At 37.6% G+C, this 19,789-nt stretch overlaps 1 protein-coding gene across 4 annotated transcripts in view; it reads left to right on the top strand.

The window, feature by feature from the left end:
- The window catches only part of DENND1B (DENN domain containing 1B), a 269,435-nt gene that overhangs the window by 1,353 nt on the left and 248,293 nt on the right, over positions 1-19,789 (top strand). For 2 of the 4 annotated variants that reach the window (XM_044267545.1, XM_044267543.1), the window contains exons 1-2: positions 5,705-5,792; positions 7,918-7,982. In XM_044267545.1, coding sequence (XP_044123480.1) covers positions 5,776-5,792; positions 7,918-7,982 — 82 coding nt within the window. In that variant the 5' untranslated portion in view covers positions 5,705-5,775. Of the gene's footprint in view, positions 1-5,704; positions 5,793-7,917; positions 7,983-19,789 lie in introns of those variants that run through there. The other 2 variants (XM_044267544.1, XM_044267542.1) reach the window with 1 other exon arrangement.

Below are 19,789 nucleotides of genomic sequence, written 5' to 3'. Positions count from 1 at the left end.
GATTATTAGGTAGAAAAAAAGTTCTTACTAGTACCTTTTAAATGATAGTATATTGAAAACTAGGCAATTGTGATGTCTCATCAAAACGTCTACTGACAATAATTAAAAATTTAGAATTAAATACTCTAAAAATGGGGCGCCTGGGTGGCTCAGTGGTTAAGCCGCTGCCTTCGGCTCAGGTCATGATCTCAGGGTCCTGGGATCGAGTCCCGCATCGGGCTCTCTGCTCAGCAGGGAGCCTGCTTCCTCCTCTCTCTCTCTGCCTGCCTCTCTGCCCACTTGTAATCTCTCTCTGTCAAATAAATAAATAAAATCTTTTAAAAAAAAAACCGTTAAAAAAAATAAATACTCTAAAAATTACTAAATGCATTCAAGAGTAGTCAAGGAAATAAGGAATACTTGGTGGTGGTGTGTGTGAGGGGTACAGGTTGGGAATAAATAAAAGTAGCCATCAGAGCCACTGTTCATCTTGAAGGTATTGGTTAAGCTAGATGAGCTGGGCACCTGTTGTTATAGCTTCATGGGGCTTTGAGGACCTTCCTAATGCAGGAAGTTCAATAGGATTGAACTTCCAAAGGGAATTCAACCAAAGGTATTCAACCAAAACCAATTGTGTCAAAACACTGGAGCAGAACTGGACATGGGGGGGGCAGAATCTTCAAGGATTCATAACTATAAGTCAGCTCTCACATGACTTGTTTGAGAAATTTCCAGTTAAGAATTTAGTATGAAAGGGTCCTGACTGGGTAGTGACACCCCCCAGACATCTACCAACAGTAAATGAATATTCTTTAGAGAAAACTCCTCTTTTCAGATTCATTTCATCCCACATATAAAACTCCAAGGATCAGGTAACGTAAAAAGAAATCACCAAACAGAAAAAAAACAAGAGACTATACAGAAAAACCAGCGGAAGAAAGTCAGATAGTAGAATCAGACTCACAAATGCTTCAGATATTAGAATTATCAGAAAAAAGACTGAAAATATGTATGTTAGATATATCTTAAGAAATTAAGGAGATGCTTAAAATATGAATGAAGAGAAAGTAGATTTAAAATAACCAAAGAGAACTTTAGAAATGAAAATAATACACATTAAAACCTAAATGGATATCTTTAACAGAAGATTTAACAGCTAGAGAAAGAAGTAATGAAACAGAAAGATATCTGCAAAATTATCCAGAAGTCAGCCTCAAAAGATTGGAAAACAAACAAACAAACAAACAAGAAAAACTATGAAAGAAATGTTAAGAGACATAGAGTATAAATGAGAATGTGTGTATAGTAAGAGTCCCAGAAGGAAAAGGGAGAAAGAATGGAGTTCAGAATTTTCCAGGACTGATGAAAGTTAATTTCAAAGGGTTTTAAAGGTTTTGTGCTGCCTGGGAGAAGGCTGATGAATTGATAAATTATGAATTTAATTAATTAAAATTTGCCTGATAAAATTCCTAGGATAACCACTAAATAAATAGGAATAGAGTATATAACTTCCAAACTAAATCTAGGAGGAGAAGTGGCAACATAAAGACAAACTGTCAATAATCCTAAAGAAGGCAATGGTGAAAGAAAAAAAAACAAACATAGATCAGAAGAAAACAAATGGAGAGCACAACATTAGAAGGCAGAAATAAACTGAAATATATCAGCAATTATAAAACATGCAATGTCTAAATGTTTGATCTAAGAGTCAAAGATTATTAGACCAGACTAAAAGTCAAAATTAACACTAATTAGATAATCTGAAATGTAATGATTTAGAAAATTTTAATGTCATAGAGTGGAAAGAGTTATACCAATACTAGACAAATACTAATCAGAGGAAAGCCATTTACATGCTAATGCAAAAGCATTACCAGAATCAAAGAAAGTCACAACATAATGATAAATTTGCCAGGCAAATAAAATAATTATAAACCTCTGTGAATATAACAACACAGGTCCCAACCACATAAAGCAAAAATAGACAGAACTATGAGATTGATAAATTTGTCATCACATTAAGAAATTTTAAGTCATCTCTCCCATGAAGGAATTGTTAAGCAGATGCAAATTCAGTAATAGAAGATATCAATAACATAATCATACTAATAGAAGATATCAATAACACAATCATAGTAATAGAAAGCATCAATAACAATCATAATACTTGATCAATGCCTTTTGTTTGTTCTCCTATTTTTCTTAGGAGATGCAGCTTTCTAATTTAAAGAAAAACAAGTTTGGGGAAATTGAAGTTCCCCATCATGGCCACTGAAGTTTTAAATTACTTTTGGTTAAGTTGACCCATTTAGTTTAGAAATGCACTGGAGAGGTCCCATAGTTTTTAAGACTAAAACCACTAGAATCCCAGTGGTGGGAAGACCCACTACTCTCAAAGCAATTTGATGAGTGGGATGAGAAAAATTCCTAAACAGCAGAGTTTCAATAAGAATATTCTGGTTCCAAAAAAAAGAATATTCTGGTTCCAGAAGGACTCAAACTGAAGGCCATCACAGTTCCACCAGGAAGAGTCTGGTTCTGAAAAGGAATTGGGTTGAAGGCCAACACACTTCCAACAGGCACAGTTCCACTAAAAACAATCTGCTTCTGAAAAGGAGTCAGACCAAAGAACAAACAAGTACTCTCAGAAAGGATAGGCCTTAAAAATAGAACCTGAATAAAGCCTGGAGAGCTCAAACACAAAGAAAGCAGAGCTCTAAATCCAGGAAAAAACTTACCCTCAAACTCCAGGGTTGGCAAGAAAGCAATGGGCCCAGTTGACTCTGTGGCATCTATTTTCTCACCAGCCTCAGACCTGCTGAGGGTCTTCTCTAGATCCCACTTCTGATCACCAAAGTAATATCAACCTTAAAAATAAAACTGTCACTTATTTTTCCAACAAAAATGGGTTTATTTGGGAATAGCTGAGAATTGCAATTTGGGGCAAGCAAGCTATGGCAAAACCATAGGCAAGTTCTGATCAAGGACATTTTTTAGAACACCTTGCCCAAGACCTGCTGAACATACACTCTTTATAAACACATGTCAACAATTTAAAATGAGTTTAAAACATTGAAAAAGACTAACAGTTTATAGTTCTTTGGCGTATAGTTCTGTGTTTTTTGGCGAGAATATAGGCTACGTTCTTTGACTACTGTGGTCCCGAGAAATGTTAGTATCAATAGTCAAGTAGGAAATATTATTGCTGAAATATGATCTTGTAAAGATATAATACGAACTTGAAGCTTTGCCCTTTGCACACTTCTCAATCAGTCATATCAGAAGTTCCATATGAAATAAGCATTGCTAAAATTATACTACTGGCTTCATTAAACACATCACCAATATAAGTGTACAAAAATGTCCTTTTTTAGTAACTTTTAATAAATCATTCAAATTGTGTCTATCTGTTTTCCTATCTCTTTTACTTCAGTAATTTCATAATAGATAAATATATCTCCTCATCGTGGTCAGCCTAAGAGCTGGTTTAAAGAGATTTGGTTTATGTGTGCATATGCAGTGTTTTCCCTTTATATACTGAAGATAAATTTTAAAAAATAACATTTTCTATTATGCAGAGGTATGACAACAAATGGATAGGGAAAACAATTGTATTAATATTTCTTTACCACTAACTAATATTCCTGATGTAGGCATCCCAGGTAAGTTTCCTTTTCTTGGGAAAAGAATTAATTATAATGAAAGGAGAAGTTTGAAAAATTTAGCAACACTTGGAGCAGAAGTGGTTTTTATTACAGAATTTTTTTCAAGGCTTTGTACTATGTTAAGTACTTAGGTGGGAAGAAGCTTCATTTGGGAAAAAAAAAAATTATGTGGTACAGACTGCCTAATTGTGAAACTGAAATCCACAGAACAATTTCTTAAAAGAGCACACCAGTGTGTAGTACTTTTTAACTTGAATATCACATTGCTCATGTGATATACAAGTAATAATTCCCATTTAAGAAATGTAGGAACTGAGAAACTGAAGTGTCTCACCCCAAGTCAAGCTATGACAGCACATCATGCTTAAATCTAATATTTTTGTTTCCCTATTCTGTCCTGACTTATTTTTGACTATCAGGTCTGTGTCTACGAAATAGATTTCATTTTGTTGACCAAGTAGCATCTACCTTTGGCGAGAACATTTCAGACCTGCATAACTGAATTTAATGTTAGGTATTTGCTTCTGAATTTTTATTTAATTCCCAAGACTCCCTGTATGACTTTCAGGTCTCATGACTTACACTCTATTCATACCATATTTGGTTTCCTCTCATCATCTTTCCTTTTGCATGAATAAAGTCTGAAGCAACCCCTATATGGATGAAAAACACTGGGGCCATGTGTCAAGGGTGCTAACGTGAGCAGGAGAAGTCTTCTCCAGAAGATCTCTGTGCAATCGTCCAGTCCTGGACTATCTTTTAAATGTGCACCGTAAGACATTTTTTTACGTCTTTTCTCGGTAGATCCTCGATATAAGGCAGCAGACCACGATGAGGCAGTACATGGCAGAAGTTAACTATCAGCATCAAGTAGACCTGTTCTGAAATCCAGCTTTGCTAGCACCTACTGGATTAGCTTGGCCTGTTTCTTCATCTATAAAATGCTGACGCAAGTATCTATCACATAGAGTTATGGTAAATACTGTGACAATACACATAACCTGCTTAACAGGTACTTTAGTGCCCTGTAAATTTCAGCTTTTTATTTTGGCCTCTGTCACCCTCAGCTGTGCCCTCCCAGAGCCCCTAGACTGCTGTTGTACTAGGCCTGCCGCATGGAGAACGCGTCCCAAGTCCGTCTTCGGCGTGCTGCGGTCCTGCGGTCTAAGAGCGTCTGGCTTCCATATGTGCAGGCAAATAGAGCACTACCATTTTGCTACCAGACAAGGCTATTTAGCAGGTGCACATGTCTGAACATTCCTGAATCTGGAGGGGGGCAGCTCTGGATTTCAGAGAGCAGTAAGCAGGCCACAGCTGGAGTGAGGCAGGAGCCAGGAGCATCAGCTTGAGCTCCAAAGTGCAGTCTGAAGTGAAATGAAACGCCCCCCCCCCAACGACGAAGGTTCTAGCAAACAATACCTATTAATGGGTGATCCAATTCCGTGTGCATATATGGTGTGGAGAACTGCAAATCGAGGTACTATTTTCAATTACTTTGCTTCCTGGGTGGGTTGTAGCCCTGGAGCCTGGACTGGACCCAGAAAGGAAGTCGGCTGGTCCAGGGCTGAGGACACAGGGGGCACCTTGCGTTTCTGGCTCAGTTACAAAGCGGTACGTGGGCCATTCGGGCCGACACTTGCGCTCCCCTCGACCCTCTGGGCACTCTGGGCGCGGGGACCCCGCCCAGTCTCCTCCTCAGGCTACCGCCCGCGGGCCGCGCGGCCCAGGTGAGGCCGCCGGGCGCGCCCCCGCGCGCCCCTTCCCCCCCTCCCGGCGACTTCCTGGTTTGCAGAAGGTGCAGGAGCCGCTGCGGGCGGCCCCGGTCGCAGGAACTGAGAGGCCCCAGCTTCGGAGGCGGCGGGGGCGGCGGCCGGCGAAGACGGGGGCGGCGGCCGCGCCTCCGCTGTTGCTGCTGCTGTCACAAAAAGGCTCTGAGGGGTGGGGTGGGAGGCGGGGAAGCGCCGGGGGCGCCGCCGACATGGGCCCGCCGCCACCGCCGCGGTTGTGAGTAGCCTCCTTCCCCGCGGGGCGGCCGGCGTGGGCGGGGGCGGCGCGACCCTCCCAGCGCGGGACAGTGGGCTCTCGGGCCGGCGCGGGGGCGGGACGGACAGCCCCACACCGACATGTAACCATGGACTGCAGGACCAAGTGAGTGGGGGTCGCGGGCGCGCGGGAAGGGGGGGTGGCGTCCCGCGGCGGCCGGCCCCCCAGACGTCGACTTTGGCCCGGCCCCCCGTGCGCGGCCGGCTGGCGGGACAGCGCTAGGCCGCAAAGCCTGCCCGGCCCCGCGTCCCCGGCCCGGCGGGGTGGGCGCCGCTCCTCGGAGAGCGGCGGCGACGCCCGCATCTCTAGGTAGTGGGGGAGGCCTGGCGGCTCCTGCCACCACCCGCTGTGGGTTTCTTGTTCCTCCCGGAGTGTGGCAGACGTGACTGTCGGTTGTCTGTGTCTTGCTGCTGTCCGGGAGGGCGTCAGCGCTGAGGTTAAGCGGTTATTATTTACGGTATTTCCCTAACGTGAAAATAACCATTTCATTTTTAAGCATGGTTATCAGTTTCCCAGATGTTTTCTAACAATTTTTCTTATAAAATTAAATTGGCCCCTCATAGGTGTTTACATAGGCACTGGGTATATGCATGGTGCTTGCAAAATGGTATCCCATTAGATAGTGTATTTGTGTCTGCATCAGTGGATATTTTTCATCGGGAGATTAATTATGTAAAAAAGCAATTTGAGTAAGTGTGGTGATTTTGTTTTGGGTCTTAGAGGTATTAGGTTTATGTTTATTTATTTATTTTTTCCCGAAACTTACTCTGCAAAGAATTTCTTCTTCCCTTACTCCCTGTTCACACCGCCACCCCCCCATTTAAAATAATGAATACTACATATATTCGTATTAGTGTGAAAGGCTTGTAAAATTTCACAGTATAATTGAATCACTATTTAGGTTTTACACCTAAGAGATTCTAAAAAAATATTAGGAAAATGGGAAAATTACATGATTTATAATTATTTTCTTCTGGGTTTGACATGGGGGGGAGCTGCGTAAGTGTTCTAAAAAGTATACATTTTGACATTAACTGGACTATGAGGGAGGAGGTCACCTAAATGCATATTATTTCCATTGAAACAAATTAATGGTGGGCTGAGGAACTGTATATTTGCAAATTAATTTATATAGCTTGTCACTTCCTGTGATTCTAAATTCTTGTAATAAATTTAGAAAAATGAATGTTTATTTGGAAGCCAAAACTGGCATTACTTTATTAAAGGAAGTGCATATTTAAAACAGCTAATGTACAAAGACCTAAATTCTCCTTCAACAGGAATAACAGATAGATTAACACTTTGGTCACGTGGGCATTGTGGTATCAGATTTTGCTTCATCTCTTATCTTCTAGCAGAAAGAGATTAAAACAGAACGGTTAAAGAAAATGTGTCTCAGTAGATTTCAGTTTGCTTTTTGAAATTAAACCAATGAATTGGTTGAATGTGTGAGAAGTTAACAAAGAAGTGGATAACTTCTGAATGAAGCAAAGCAATCTTACTGTTCCTAGTGGGAAAATAAAATACTAAGGTAGATGTCTATTTCTAATTACTCTAAATAGATGTAAAACCAGGTTTTTGTTGGTGTTTGTTGGTGGTGGTGTTGTTAGCCTTAGAGTTTATGTACAGTGCGCTACTTTATTTCAAGAGAAGCATATGCAAAGTGTCAAATTTAGGAGCATTATAGCTGTTTTATGGTGGTCTAGAACGTGGCAGGTGGAACCAGGTATTCATCATTTACATTTATAAGGCAGGTCCTTTAAAAAAAAAGCCTGGGGCAGGGGGAGGAAGCCTGAGAACCTGCTGGCCAGCTTTGTTCGCGGGAAAAGGTAGAAATATTTAGGAGCATACTGGCTTTCCAATTTTGATTCAGTAAGGTAAAGTCAATGCTTTACATTTATATAGTACTTAATATTTTATAAAGTACTTCCACATAAATTTGTTGATTACAATCCTCAGAACTATTCTTTGATGTGAGTGAGGAGGCACTTTATAGATGAGAAATCAGGCTCAGAGGTTAAATGTTGGGCCCAGGTCTCAGAACTCCTAAGCCTCTTACATTACTGAACTGGGAAAAAAAACCTGTTATTTTCTACATTGTGCTTGTATAGTTACATAGAATACATTACAACAAAAAGATGATCAGTTTTTTGAGTTAAGAAAACATATACTCTGCAGAGATCCTTTTTTGTCATAGGAAATAAATAAAACAAAATTCTTTTTCTTTTAGGGAAAATCCAGAAAGAACCTTTGACTTAGTATTGAAAGTGAAATGTCATGTCTCTGAAAATGAAGGTATGTGTGTTTTGTTCATTCTTAAAATAACTGAGTCTATCAAAACAAGTGTTAGTGTTGTAGATGGCTAGAACATCATAGTATCAGGATAATAATGGTACTAAATGTATATTCTGCATCTAGTGTCTGAAGGTACTGTTAATAAAATAGGTGCTAGGTTTTTGCCATGAGATTGTAGAAACCACGAATGTCATCTGTGCAACTTAAATTTCATGTGTACATTAAGGCCATATAACTTAGAACTCAGCTTTATCCTTTGTTGATAGAGTGATCATTAGTTTTGATAGTAGGGCACACCTTTTCATTTTCTTTCATTTGTCTTTGAAAACTTAGCTCCTTTTTTAAACATTAGTGAAAAATGTCTTGCCAGTACATGGAAGCTACACCAGTTCCCTCTAATGTTTCCAGAATGCAGAATGCAGACTGAGTAGCCCCTTCTTTTGGATTTACTCCAGTAGCAAAGCACTTTCAGAGAGAGGTAAATAATGGTGTGCCATCATTTGGAAGGGTTTCACCTGCCAGCTCTATATAATTTCCTGAAAAGACAAGGACACTTTTGTCAGTTTCCCCTCCACTTTTGTCATATACAATATGTATGCATCAAGGGGTGGTGTGGTGGAAAGGAATAAGGGCTGTCTCTTCTTGTTTATTTATTTATTTTTTTTGATGTGTCCTTGTGTGTAATGTTTTCCAGTGTGTGATTTCACTTGCAGTGTACTTAGATGCTAGATAACATGGTGATTAAGTGTGGGATTTCGTAGAGATGAGTTGTCCGTTCTAAAGACTTGGTGGAAAGTCTGCTGACACTCTTAGCTCCAGAAACAGACCAGCAATTATATGCTCTTAAGCATTTTGGAGCTGCACACCTTAAAATAGAGAAGCCCAACCCAGCTTGTGGTAAAGTGGGCATGGCTAATTTTAGGTAGGAAGTCATACATGTTCCTGACTCCACTGGCCCTGCCTGCTGTATTTTTGGCCTGTTTGAACTGTAGGTATGATCAGGTTTGTCCCCAGGCAGGGACTGATCCTAGGTTGTAGGGAGCTTTTTCCAGTCAAAAAGGTTATCTTTTGTTGTCCTATATGTATTAAATTTGGTCTATTTACATTCTTTCCAGGCACAACCAAGTTTTCTTTAAAGACTCAAATTGATACATGTTTTTTTTCAGTTCGAATTTAAATCTATTCTTTAGTGTATTTATGGTGAATAAGTCTTCAGAATAACCTATACCACCATAATGTTAGCGAAGGTGGGTAAATTAATGCTCACCCAACGTGTTTGTAAAATAGGCTAAATTACTTTAGAAAATACGATTTCTTTGTAATTTTAAATGCATGCTAAAGTGATTTTGATACAAGGATCAATCTACCTTACATAACACCTGATCTGTGCATGTGTCAGATTGTTGTGACCTTTCCATAAAGACTTGTGAGTGTTTTACTCCTTCCTTCCTCCCTTGGCCCTGAGGAACTAGTTATTCCAGTTTTTATCTTCTTCTTGTGCCCTTCTTTTATTTCTTTTTTGTCTTTTTGCTGTTATTATTGTTTAAATGACTACTCATTAGAAATATCTTCTGGTGTATTTTAATAGTTTATCCAGCACAGTGAAGTTGGAAATATGACAAATGGTTAAAATAAACACTTAAGCCTCCCTATAGGTTGCAATTAATCCATCCTACCCATGTATTCCATCAATATGACTCACAGGCAGCAAATTTGAAAGATTTTTAGTAAAGCTAAAGTCAACTGTATGAAAAGCATTAACAACTTTTCTTCTTTTAGTTATGACTTAAATAGTATAAATATGACTAATATTTTAGAGTCTAAAAAATTATGCCTTTTTGAGCTTCAAAAGGAGACTTTAATGCTTCTAAATGTTTTTATTAATTTTCTACTTTATTGATAAATATTAAAGGGAAACAGTCCAGAAATTATTAAAGAGAGTTACTGAATATTCCTACCTGTCAGTAAAACCTATTTATTTATTACAAACAAACCTGATATGTGTATCCATTTGTTTAAAGTAGGATAGTTTTTTGTTTTTTGTTTTTGCTAACATTCACATGAATATGGGTGACATTTTTATGTAGTAATAAGCCTGGAAAACAAAATGTATATATTAGAATGTTTTGGGGTACAAATATAAAACCAATTTAAGTAATGAGGGAACTTAGTAGTTTATATAAGAGGAAGTTTAGAAGCAAATCATCAAAGATCCAGGTTCTTTCTGCTCCTCAGCCCTGCCACTCATAGTAATTGGTATCATTGGAAGATTTAGATTCCTGTGGTTATGGGATGGTGGTCAAGAGAAGTTAGAACTCTGCTTTCTCTTTAATGACCTTGGGGGTGAGAGACAGTGGCTTTTCATGGCACATTCCTTAAATCCAGAAAATTTCTTTCCCCAGAATCTTCCAGAACATTGGATCCCAGTGGCCAAAGTTGGCATGAACTTCACATTCCTAAAATAATCATTGGTGGGGTAGTGGTAGATGGGTGAATGGCAAGATTATTATGACAGATTATTATTAAACAACTGGCAAGGAATAGGTGTTGGGAAATCAATTAAAATGTTCTCTGCATTTCTTAGAATATTGGTTTATTTTTTATTTTTTTAAGATTTTATTTATTTGACAGAGAGAGAGTGCACATGAGCTGCGGTGAAGGGGGCAGAGGGAGAGGGCTTGATCCCAGGACCTTGAGATCGTGACCTGATCCCAAGGCAGACACTTAATTGACTGAGCCACCCAGGGGCCCCGCTGGTTTATTTTTTGAAGACTATCTGTTTGATCCAATAGGAGACACCATGCTCAGGATAAATTTGGTTTATGCTGAGATTGGTGATATTGCATTAAGATATTTGGCATGTTTCTCTTGTTCATTTTCTACTAGAGAGGTTCTAAATTCATTTATTTTGTGTAGTTTACTTCATAAATATCTCCAGAGACAAATTATTATTTACCTAAGTCTTACTTGGTGTTTCGAAATGGTATTAATTTTTGAAATTTAACTATGTAGCTAGCTCTGGTAAAAGGTGATCTTCATTTGATCTATTACTATTTGGACTTGTTTCAAAGACAGTATATTGTTTTTTTTTAAAACAACACATTTTAGAACACTGGGAAGTAGTTTCATATGGAGGGCCTCAGGAATTGAAAAATTGCCATGAGCGTGGTTGGTTGTGTTTCCCTATCGTATTCCCTTTTGTTAGCGGAACCGGTTCTGATGGTGTCTGCCAGATTGGTTGGCCCATATATTCACGGATGTCTCCCTGGCAGGACAACTTCCCTAATAACTTCTGCTGCAACTATCCTAGAGTGAAATGCCAAAATTTAGATCTTAATACTCTCCCTGGTAGATTTCCGAGGGAATTGCTGTTGTCACTCTTCGCTGTCTTTCATGCTTCCCAGCAGTCAGCGGCGTAGAGCTAGTAGTGATGGCCTCTCCTCAGTTCTAACACAGAAGTTATTGTTCCCACACCGTCCCTTCATTCCCTGAAGTGGTGCAGGACTTCAGGGAACTCAGAAGTCACCCGTCCTCAATACAACGTTGACGATGCTTTCTCTTCAGGATTTTCTTTCAGGCAGTGGCTTTGGCGCTCTAGCTTTCTCTTTTATATTTTGTTGATGACTTACCTCAAGTGGTAGTCATGCTGGTTGTGCTGTGCTCAGTTGTAGCTGTCGTACATGGACTAACTTTAAATCTCCCGGATGTCCTATGGAAGGAAAATGTTTATCTTCATTTTGCAGGTGAAGAAACTGAGCACAGAGAAATGAGAAAACTTGCCCAAAGTAGTCTGGCTCCAGAGTCTGTATTTTAATCTGCTGTTTTTTGTTTTTTTTTTGAAGATTTTATTTATTTATTTGATAGACAGAGATCACAAGCAGGCAGAAAGGCAGGCAGAGAGAGAGAGAGAGGGGGAAGCAGGCTCCCCGCTGAGCAGAGAGCCTGATGCAGGGCTCAATCCCAGGACCCTGGATCATGACCTGAGCCAAAGGCAGAGGCTTAACCCACTGAGCCACCCAGTAGCCCCTAATCTGCTGCTTTTTAATAGATTTAATCTAATTTAAGAAGTCTGCTCTCTTGTCCCTCATTGTGTAGAGACCTCTAATCAGCTCAATATAGGCTGCATTATTACCATGGGACAAAATATTAGAGTTTAAACCATATGTGGTACGGGTATATGTAATTTTAAACAAGAATGCAGTTTCTTCTCTGAAATTAATGAATCAAGGGTAATTCCACACAAAACAATTACTGAACTTTTTCCTTATGATTATTGATGCTGGCTCAGGATATCCCCCTTCTGCACTCGCTACTCCTCAGGTTTAGGATTTATGTCTCCATGTTTTAGTCCTTGCTCTAACCATCCTAGCTCTTTATTCGTAGTTTTCAACACATCTTTATTAGGTCTTGTTTTCTTTATTCTTGTCTCTTTAGGTGGAAGAATTTCTCTTCGGAACAAATCCTCCTTTGTTACTGACTTTCCACTTTTATAAACCCATTCAACCCAGTATCAAGTTATCTACCTTTCTGATCGTTAGCTAGGTTAGCTAGGTTAGCTTAACTGCCTCTTACTTTTTTCTTAAATCAGAACTTGGACCTAGCATAGTGCCAGCCACTGGTCAAATAAATGATAGATAAATTCACTGAGAGCTGTTTGTTGTAGAAGTGATCTGAAGAGTGCGCTGGTATGATAAAAGTAGGGACAATAGAAATAAGCGACCATATATGTATCTTGGACCAGTGGGTTTCTTTAGGGATAGTCTGTGCTTAAACTCTTCCCATTCAGGACCCACATCTGCTTGCTGCCTTCTCACATTACAAGATTTATTGGGACATATATATATATATATATATATATATGTTTTGGAGTCTACCTTCAAACCTATTTGTACCCCTCCACACATAGCAAAAACCCAATAAAAAACCTACGTTTAGAAAGTAGAATTGATGAATCATACATACGATTAAGTGGTTTAGGAGACTTTACATATTGCCTAACATGGAAGAAAAATCTGTGAGTCAAATGCGGTTACCATGTTTTTGCTCTAGCTGTGTGTTCTTGCAGAGCTTCTGAGTCCCTCTCAATCTAGATGCATGTGGATGAATTGGAGTTATCACCACTGAAAGTATTAGCTTGATATCATAGATTGCTGAACCTTTTATTTTCTCATCCTTGCTAACCTGGAACAAAACTTAATGTTCTTTAGAACCATACCTTTGAGATGTGTCATTTTGGCTTTATAAAGAAGATAGTTAAGAATAGCTGAACTTTTGTATTTGGCTTTGGAACATTATATGCTCCCTGACATAGCCGCCTGCAAGTCTAAGAAGCAAATCAAATGTCAATGTCCAGTATTTGTTGATTAACATTTTGATAGGGGTGCTGCGGAGTTTATATTTCAATAGTTTGATTATGACTTGTCTCATTAAGTGCTTTTATTTGTTCATATGTGCTTTAGTTTTGCTGCTTTAATCCAAGGTCACTTCTTAATTTTTAATGATGATTCCCACCACTGCCTGTGGAGGGTGGAGCGTCTGCTGCTGTCCTCTTCACAGTGGTGTGCTGTTGGACTGATGCTTGGCTCTGTTGGGTGGCCCCAGCGTCACAAGTTTGTTCAGGTTTTTTCCTTGGAACATTCTTGTTTCATCGACCTTCAGGATAATATGTTCCTGATATTCTTTTGATAATATTCTCTCATTTGGAGGATTTTCTATTTTTTTTCTTTTTTTAAAGATTTTATTTATTTATTTGACAGAGAGAGATCACAAGTAGGCAGAGAGGAGGCAGGCAGAGAGAGAGAGGAGGAAGCAGGCTCCCTGCTGAGCAGAGAGCCCGATGCGGGACTCGATCCCAGGACCCTGAGATCATGACCCGAGCCGAAGGCAGTGGCTTAACCCACTGAGCCACCCAGGCGCCGCTGGAGGATTTTCTTATGTACAAATAATATCCCTCTTTCTTTTCCTCTTGATTTTTATTTTTGATTGACAAAGTAGAGGACAATAATTGACCTTTTAAAATACACATTTTAAAGGATATACACAATATTAGCAATAGACATTTTGGAGGTACTTTAAGCATGCAGCCATAGTTTTATGTAAAATAACAACAAAAATCAAGGGTGTTAAGTGTGAAGTATGTTCTCAATCCACCCCAAAAGAATCTTTCTTTACTGGAAATACTTTTTAAATTTTTTCTACTTTCAGACTCTTTGGTTTGCACTAAAGTAATATTATACAAGCTAGGAGAAAGTTTTTGCTTGAAGATTTTTTTTAAAGATTTTTTTTTTTTTTCACTTGAGCCGGAAAGCATTAGAAATAGCTTTAAGAAACCCTTGAAATGCTGTGGTGTTCCTGTACTGTTAAGTTTAATGGTTTTCCTGTTGTTGTATTTATTTTGGACATAGTTAGACTCATAGTTTATATAAATTAAGGATAATTTGATTTATTCCAGGTGATTTAATTTTAATTTGTAGGAAAGGGTGTATTGTTTCCCATTTCTGTAGTGGTTCACTCATTTTTGCTTTGTGGGAACCTGCCAGAGGTGCTCTTCAATTGATTTTTTTAGAGGTATTTATGAAGTTGGTACCACTTGGGGTCTTAGGGCACATTGCAGAAGAGAACAGTGGAATAATAGAACTGGAAGTTTCCTTAAAGAGCCCCTAATACAACCCAGTAGCGGGGAATTGGCTTTGATGGACCTTAGAAGTCCTGCAACCCTGTGCTCTCACCAGGTGCTGCAGGTGCCACTGTCTTCACGCTGCCCCTGACTGCATAGAGATGCTTGCTGTGAGCGTGAAACAGGCCTTCCCCGTGCCAGGCACACTAGTTTTAAAGCTACCTCTCTTCTCGATACTTTTCAATAACAATTTCTTTAAGTAGGTGGTGTTAAACTTAGTGCATTTATCTGATTAAAGTAATTCACAGTGAGGTGTGAACAACTGATAGACAGCCCTCAAGGGAGCATTTTAATTTTAAAGAAAGCCTTGTAAAGTTGAATTAATTAAAAATATGTGGTTTGCTATTGTGGAAAGATCTCTGAACTAAAGATCAGATATGCCTCTGTCAGTTTCTAGTGAGGTTTTTACCATTTCTTCTCCCATCTGTATTGACACTCCATTTATAGTTTGTGATTAACAGCTTTAATAAGTGTGTAAGTGTATTTATGTATTCAGTGAATTTCATTAAGATATTTTTGTTATAAGCTTTCAATTAATAAAGCTATAGCATTATGGTTTTAAAGCCTTATTTACTGATTTATTTTTTCTGATTTGGCTTCCAGTTAAATGTTTTACAGAAATAGAAATAAAAATTAACTATTTAGTATTTACAGTATGTCAGTAAATGTGCTCAGATCTTCTATTTCTAATTTATATTCATGACAACCATATGCAGTAGGGGCTGTAAACCTTTCCATACAGGTGAGGAAATGGAAGCACAGAAAGGTTAAGTAACTTGCTTATGTCACACAGCTCTAACAGATAGGGTTGGTATTTGAACCTGTGTTTTCCATTCTAGAGCTTGAACTCAACCATTACACTGTGTTGCCTTTAAAATCCAATAGTCATCCTTTTATAATAGTGTTGAAATTTGTCTTGACAATTTTTGAAAGTCACCTATTTAGGAAATTCATGGCTAATTCTAGGCTTGACCAGAGTTGTTGTGAGACTAATTTTTAGTAGACATTAAAAGGTGACAATGGGAAGAAGAATGTAAACACCGTATAAGATATTCAGTCCTCTGTTGTTCATTCATTGAATGCTTCTGAGTGTCAAACACAGATGAAAAGCAGTAAAAAAGATGACGTTCTTGGTGTTTCAAATCAGTGATTGTAATAATGTAGGAAGGGTATGTAAGAGGTTGCGGTGTGTAGCACTGAGTCTGAAGAGGGCACTAACTCAGCTCTGTGTGAGGGGAATGGGGGACAGTGGGAGACAGAGGGCAGAGGGGAGAGTCAGGGATGGTCCTGAGGTGGTGGAGGGAGAGACAATTAGATACTGTCTTGTCAGTTCTCAGTTGGGTACCAGGCTGTTATTTCTCTGAAGTTGGTTGGAGTTTTACTTCATATTCAAAATCTGGTGTGAATAAGAGTAAAGGATATATTGCTTTTAGTATAAACATTTATATCTAATGAAAATGATTAAGAAGCACTCCCTACTGCAGTGTAATATGCCCTGGCAGGGGGTTGTTCGGGTTTGGTTTTGGTTACTCACAGCCTAAAACAGTGTCTGATCTAAAGTGTGACCTACTGAGCTGTCGAAGCACTATTTTAAAGGTACTGAAACGGCTTTTAAAGAAAAGGAATAGAAATTGTAAAGGGTATTAAGACCTTAATAATTACTGTTAAATTCATTTTTTCTCTTAAAGTATAACAACTGTAGAACAGATGAAATTTGTAAAAGTGAAGCTATGGAAATAAAAGATATAAAAAGAAGTTGCTGAGTAATCCTTTTGATATCTGTCTTGTGGCAATTATATTCTGTCTTGACCTTGATTTTTATCACCCTGACTTATACCAACCACTGGATTTTAGGTTTTTGAGGATAAGTACCTCTTTGGATCTCTTATAGATTTTCAGAAAAAGTGTCTTCCATATGGATGATGTTCAAATAAGTTTTGTCAAGTTTTACTTTGTTATTGTAGTAAAAGTTTGTGCTGTATTTTTAATACCTGTTTTAGATTTCTTAAATCTTAAAAAAACTTCAATGTAAAGAACTTTGAAAGGCTATAGACTTTTATATCACAAGCAATAGATGCTGTTTTTAAAACATTTTTTTTTTTTTAAATAGAACTGTGTTGATAAACCACAAACTCTGTAGCTTCGTAGGCAGAACTGGTGAAGATCAGATAGAGCCTTTTCCTCTTTCAGTTCCTTCTTATTTATCATTTGAATCTGAAAATAAAGTCTAGAGCTATCAGTTTAGTACATCTGATGGTCTTCTGCAAATGTGTAAGTGTCCAGAAATTAGTCATTTCAAAAGAAATTTGTCTTAGTTTGGTAGCAGAAATGGCACCAAGCATAAGGATGTTTGTAGTGTTCAAATGTATCATTAATTAAAATTAACTATTCTTTAAAATGTTGTCACCTGGGTGATTGTAAAATTTGCCTTCTTTCTAATTTTGACAAAAGATTATTTGAAATAATTTATGAATTTGTTATAGAAAACTTTGGTTGAAATGAGACCCCAGTAAGTCCAGGTGTGTTTTAATATGCTAGAGCACTGTATATCCTTAGGTTCTATGCATTTAAGGTACAGTTGCTTTGAAATAAACTAGCATTTGTTTTATAAGTAAGTGGTTCAGAAAGGATTCTTAAATGCCCCCCCCTTTCTTTTTTTGGAGATTCCAGTGTATTTTGGATATGGTATTTGGAAGAAGAAGTTGGTTTTTTTTTTTTTTTTTCTTGGAAGAGGAAGTTGTTTAATATTTGGGGAATTTTTTTCAAGGTCTTGGTCACTGTTAATCTTTTATATAAACTAAAATAGTGTTTTAATACTTATAAGCAATTAATGAGGTTGGTTTTTTGGTTTTGAGAGAATAATGTGCTCTTTTTATTTTTGTGCTTATTTCTACAGAGAACGTGAGAACTAAATTTTGAAGTTGTAGTTTTGCTATAAAATGTGTGATTTTGGTAATGAATATATGCAGGATAATTATTAACAATAAGGGTAACACAATTTCATCAAGATTATATGTTGCTTGTATTTGTTGTGTATGGGTTTAGACATGTTATTGAAGAAATAGTAAGCCGAGAATTTTTATGTACTAAAATATTAGTTTCCAAGTTCTTAATGGTTACTGTTGTGTTTGTCAATGACAGTGTTTACTCTAAAAAGTGGAAACATTAAAACTGAATACTAGTTGGAATTCAGAGTTTTCATTTAGTTTTTAGTTGTAAATATTTACTTCATTTTTGGCTTGATAGTTGAAGATATAAATGAGTATATATATGTATATATTATATATTATTGCATAATATATAATATAAATATACTGTATCATTGTCCTAAACTTGGCTTTTAAGGCTAATGTAGCTGTCCAGAATTCTTTATAAAACCATTATGAAAGCCATTTACTTATGGTTTACTAGGCTGGGAATCTATAAGACCTTTTGGCAATTTTTTGGGCTCATTTCTCTTAGGTCTTATCCAGGTTGGCAATGATCATGTTTTTTTAATAGATGGATATGGAAAGAAGAGAAATGGCCCTCATATCAAAATTTGTATTTTAAGCCTTGTATTGTATACTACTACTTTCTTATTGTGAGATGTTCAAAATGGTAGTCCAAGTATTGAAAATGAAGTTACTGATTGTCTTCTATATCATTATAGTAAGACTGAATTATATTTAGCATGGTTTATGGTTTATATTTTTATGGTATTTTAACTCTTTGAAAGTATATGATTTCTATTATGTTTAATAGGTATGTATAACAGATTTAATAAATACAATGTATATATTTTTTAAAACATACAGTTAAATATGGCTAGAATCTTACCTTTTTAGATATAGCTGAATTTAATCTGGTCAAATCACAAAAATTATTTATATGGTTTTTTTTTTTTTTTTAAAGATTTTATTTATTTATTTGAGAGAGAGAGACAGTGAGAGAGAGCACGAGCGAGGAGAAGGTCAGAGAGCGAAGCAGACTCCCCATGGAGCTGGGAGCCTGATGCGGGACTCGATCCCGGGACTCCAGGATCATGCCCTGAGCCGAAGGCAGTCGTCCAACCGACTGAGCCACCCAGGCGTCCCTATTTATATGTTGTTAATAAGGGACTTGATAATACTTATTCTAAGTTAAAACTCTGCATTTAAAAGCTAAGGTTGAAGAGAGTAGAGGATGGGTGGCTTTAGCTTAATTTATGTGTTGGAAAAGCCGACAAAGCTAGAGCTCAGTGCTCTTTAAGAGATACCTTCCTCCCACACAGATATTTTTAACCCAGAAGGACAGTGTTGAATCTTCTGCAACTAAGGGAAAGACTAAAGACTATTTTATACTTCTGGTATCTGTAATCAGCAAATTGACCCGATGAAGGCCTGCTACCTGTTTGTACCACCTCATACCATCTGTTTGGAGGTATTAAATTTTGGAAATTGTATTTTTGCCTCGTTTCACTTTTACTTTTTGTTATATTTGGTGTTTGCTTTTCTTTCATTAGATATTTAATGTTTTTATATTTTCAAATGTTTTAGTTTATTCTTTAGCTTTTGCTTTTCATTGTTCTTTGCTTTTCTTATTATTTTGTATTAATTTCTTTGGCTCTTAAAAAGTATTGTTTAAAGTATTTAATAAAATTTTTTTTTTTTGAAAAAGTTCTGCTCTTATATGGAGTGCCCTTTGAATGCTTTTTCTAATGAGGCAAGGAAAGCTAGAAGAGGAGGGTGAATACAGGCATACTCTATAGATATGGTGGGTTCTGTTCACACTACCATAATAAAGTAAATATCACAATAAAGTAAATCAAGTGAAATTTTTGGTTTCCCAGGGGATATAAAAGTTATGTTTACCCTAGACTGTATTTTGTTAGGTGTGCAATAGCATTATGTCTAAAAACAATGTATATGCCTTAATTTTAAAAATATTGCTAAAAAAACACTAAGCATCATTTGAGCTTTCAGGAGTCCTAATCTTTTTGCTGGTGGAGGATTTTGCCTAGATGTTAACGGGTGCTGGCTGATCCCGGTGGTGGCTATCAGCAGTTTCTTAAAACAAGAGCTGCTTGCTATAGTGATTGACTTTTCCTTTCACGAAGGATTTCTCTGTGTGTGATGCTGTTTGATTGCACTTTACCTATAGGACTTCTTCC

This window comes from Neovison vison, chromosome 10, assembly GCF_020171115.1.
Source record: "Neovison vison isolate M4711 chromosome 10, ASM_NN_V1, whole genome shotgun sequence".
Taxonomy (NCBI): Eukaryota; Metazoa; Chordata; class Mammalia; order Carnivora; family Mustelidae; genus Neogale; species Neogale vison.
Note: the sequence above shows the minus strand (reverse complement) of the source record. Positions and strands in the feature narration are given on the sequence as shown.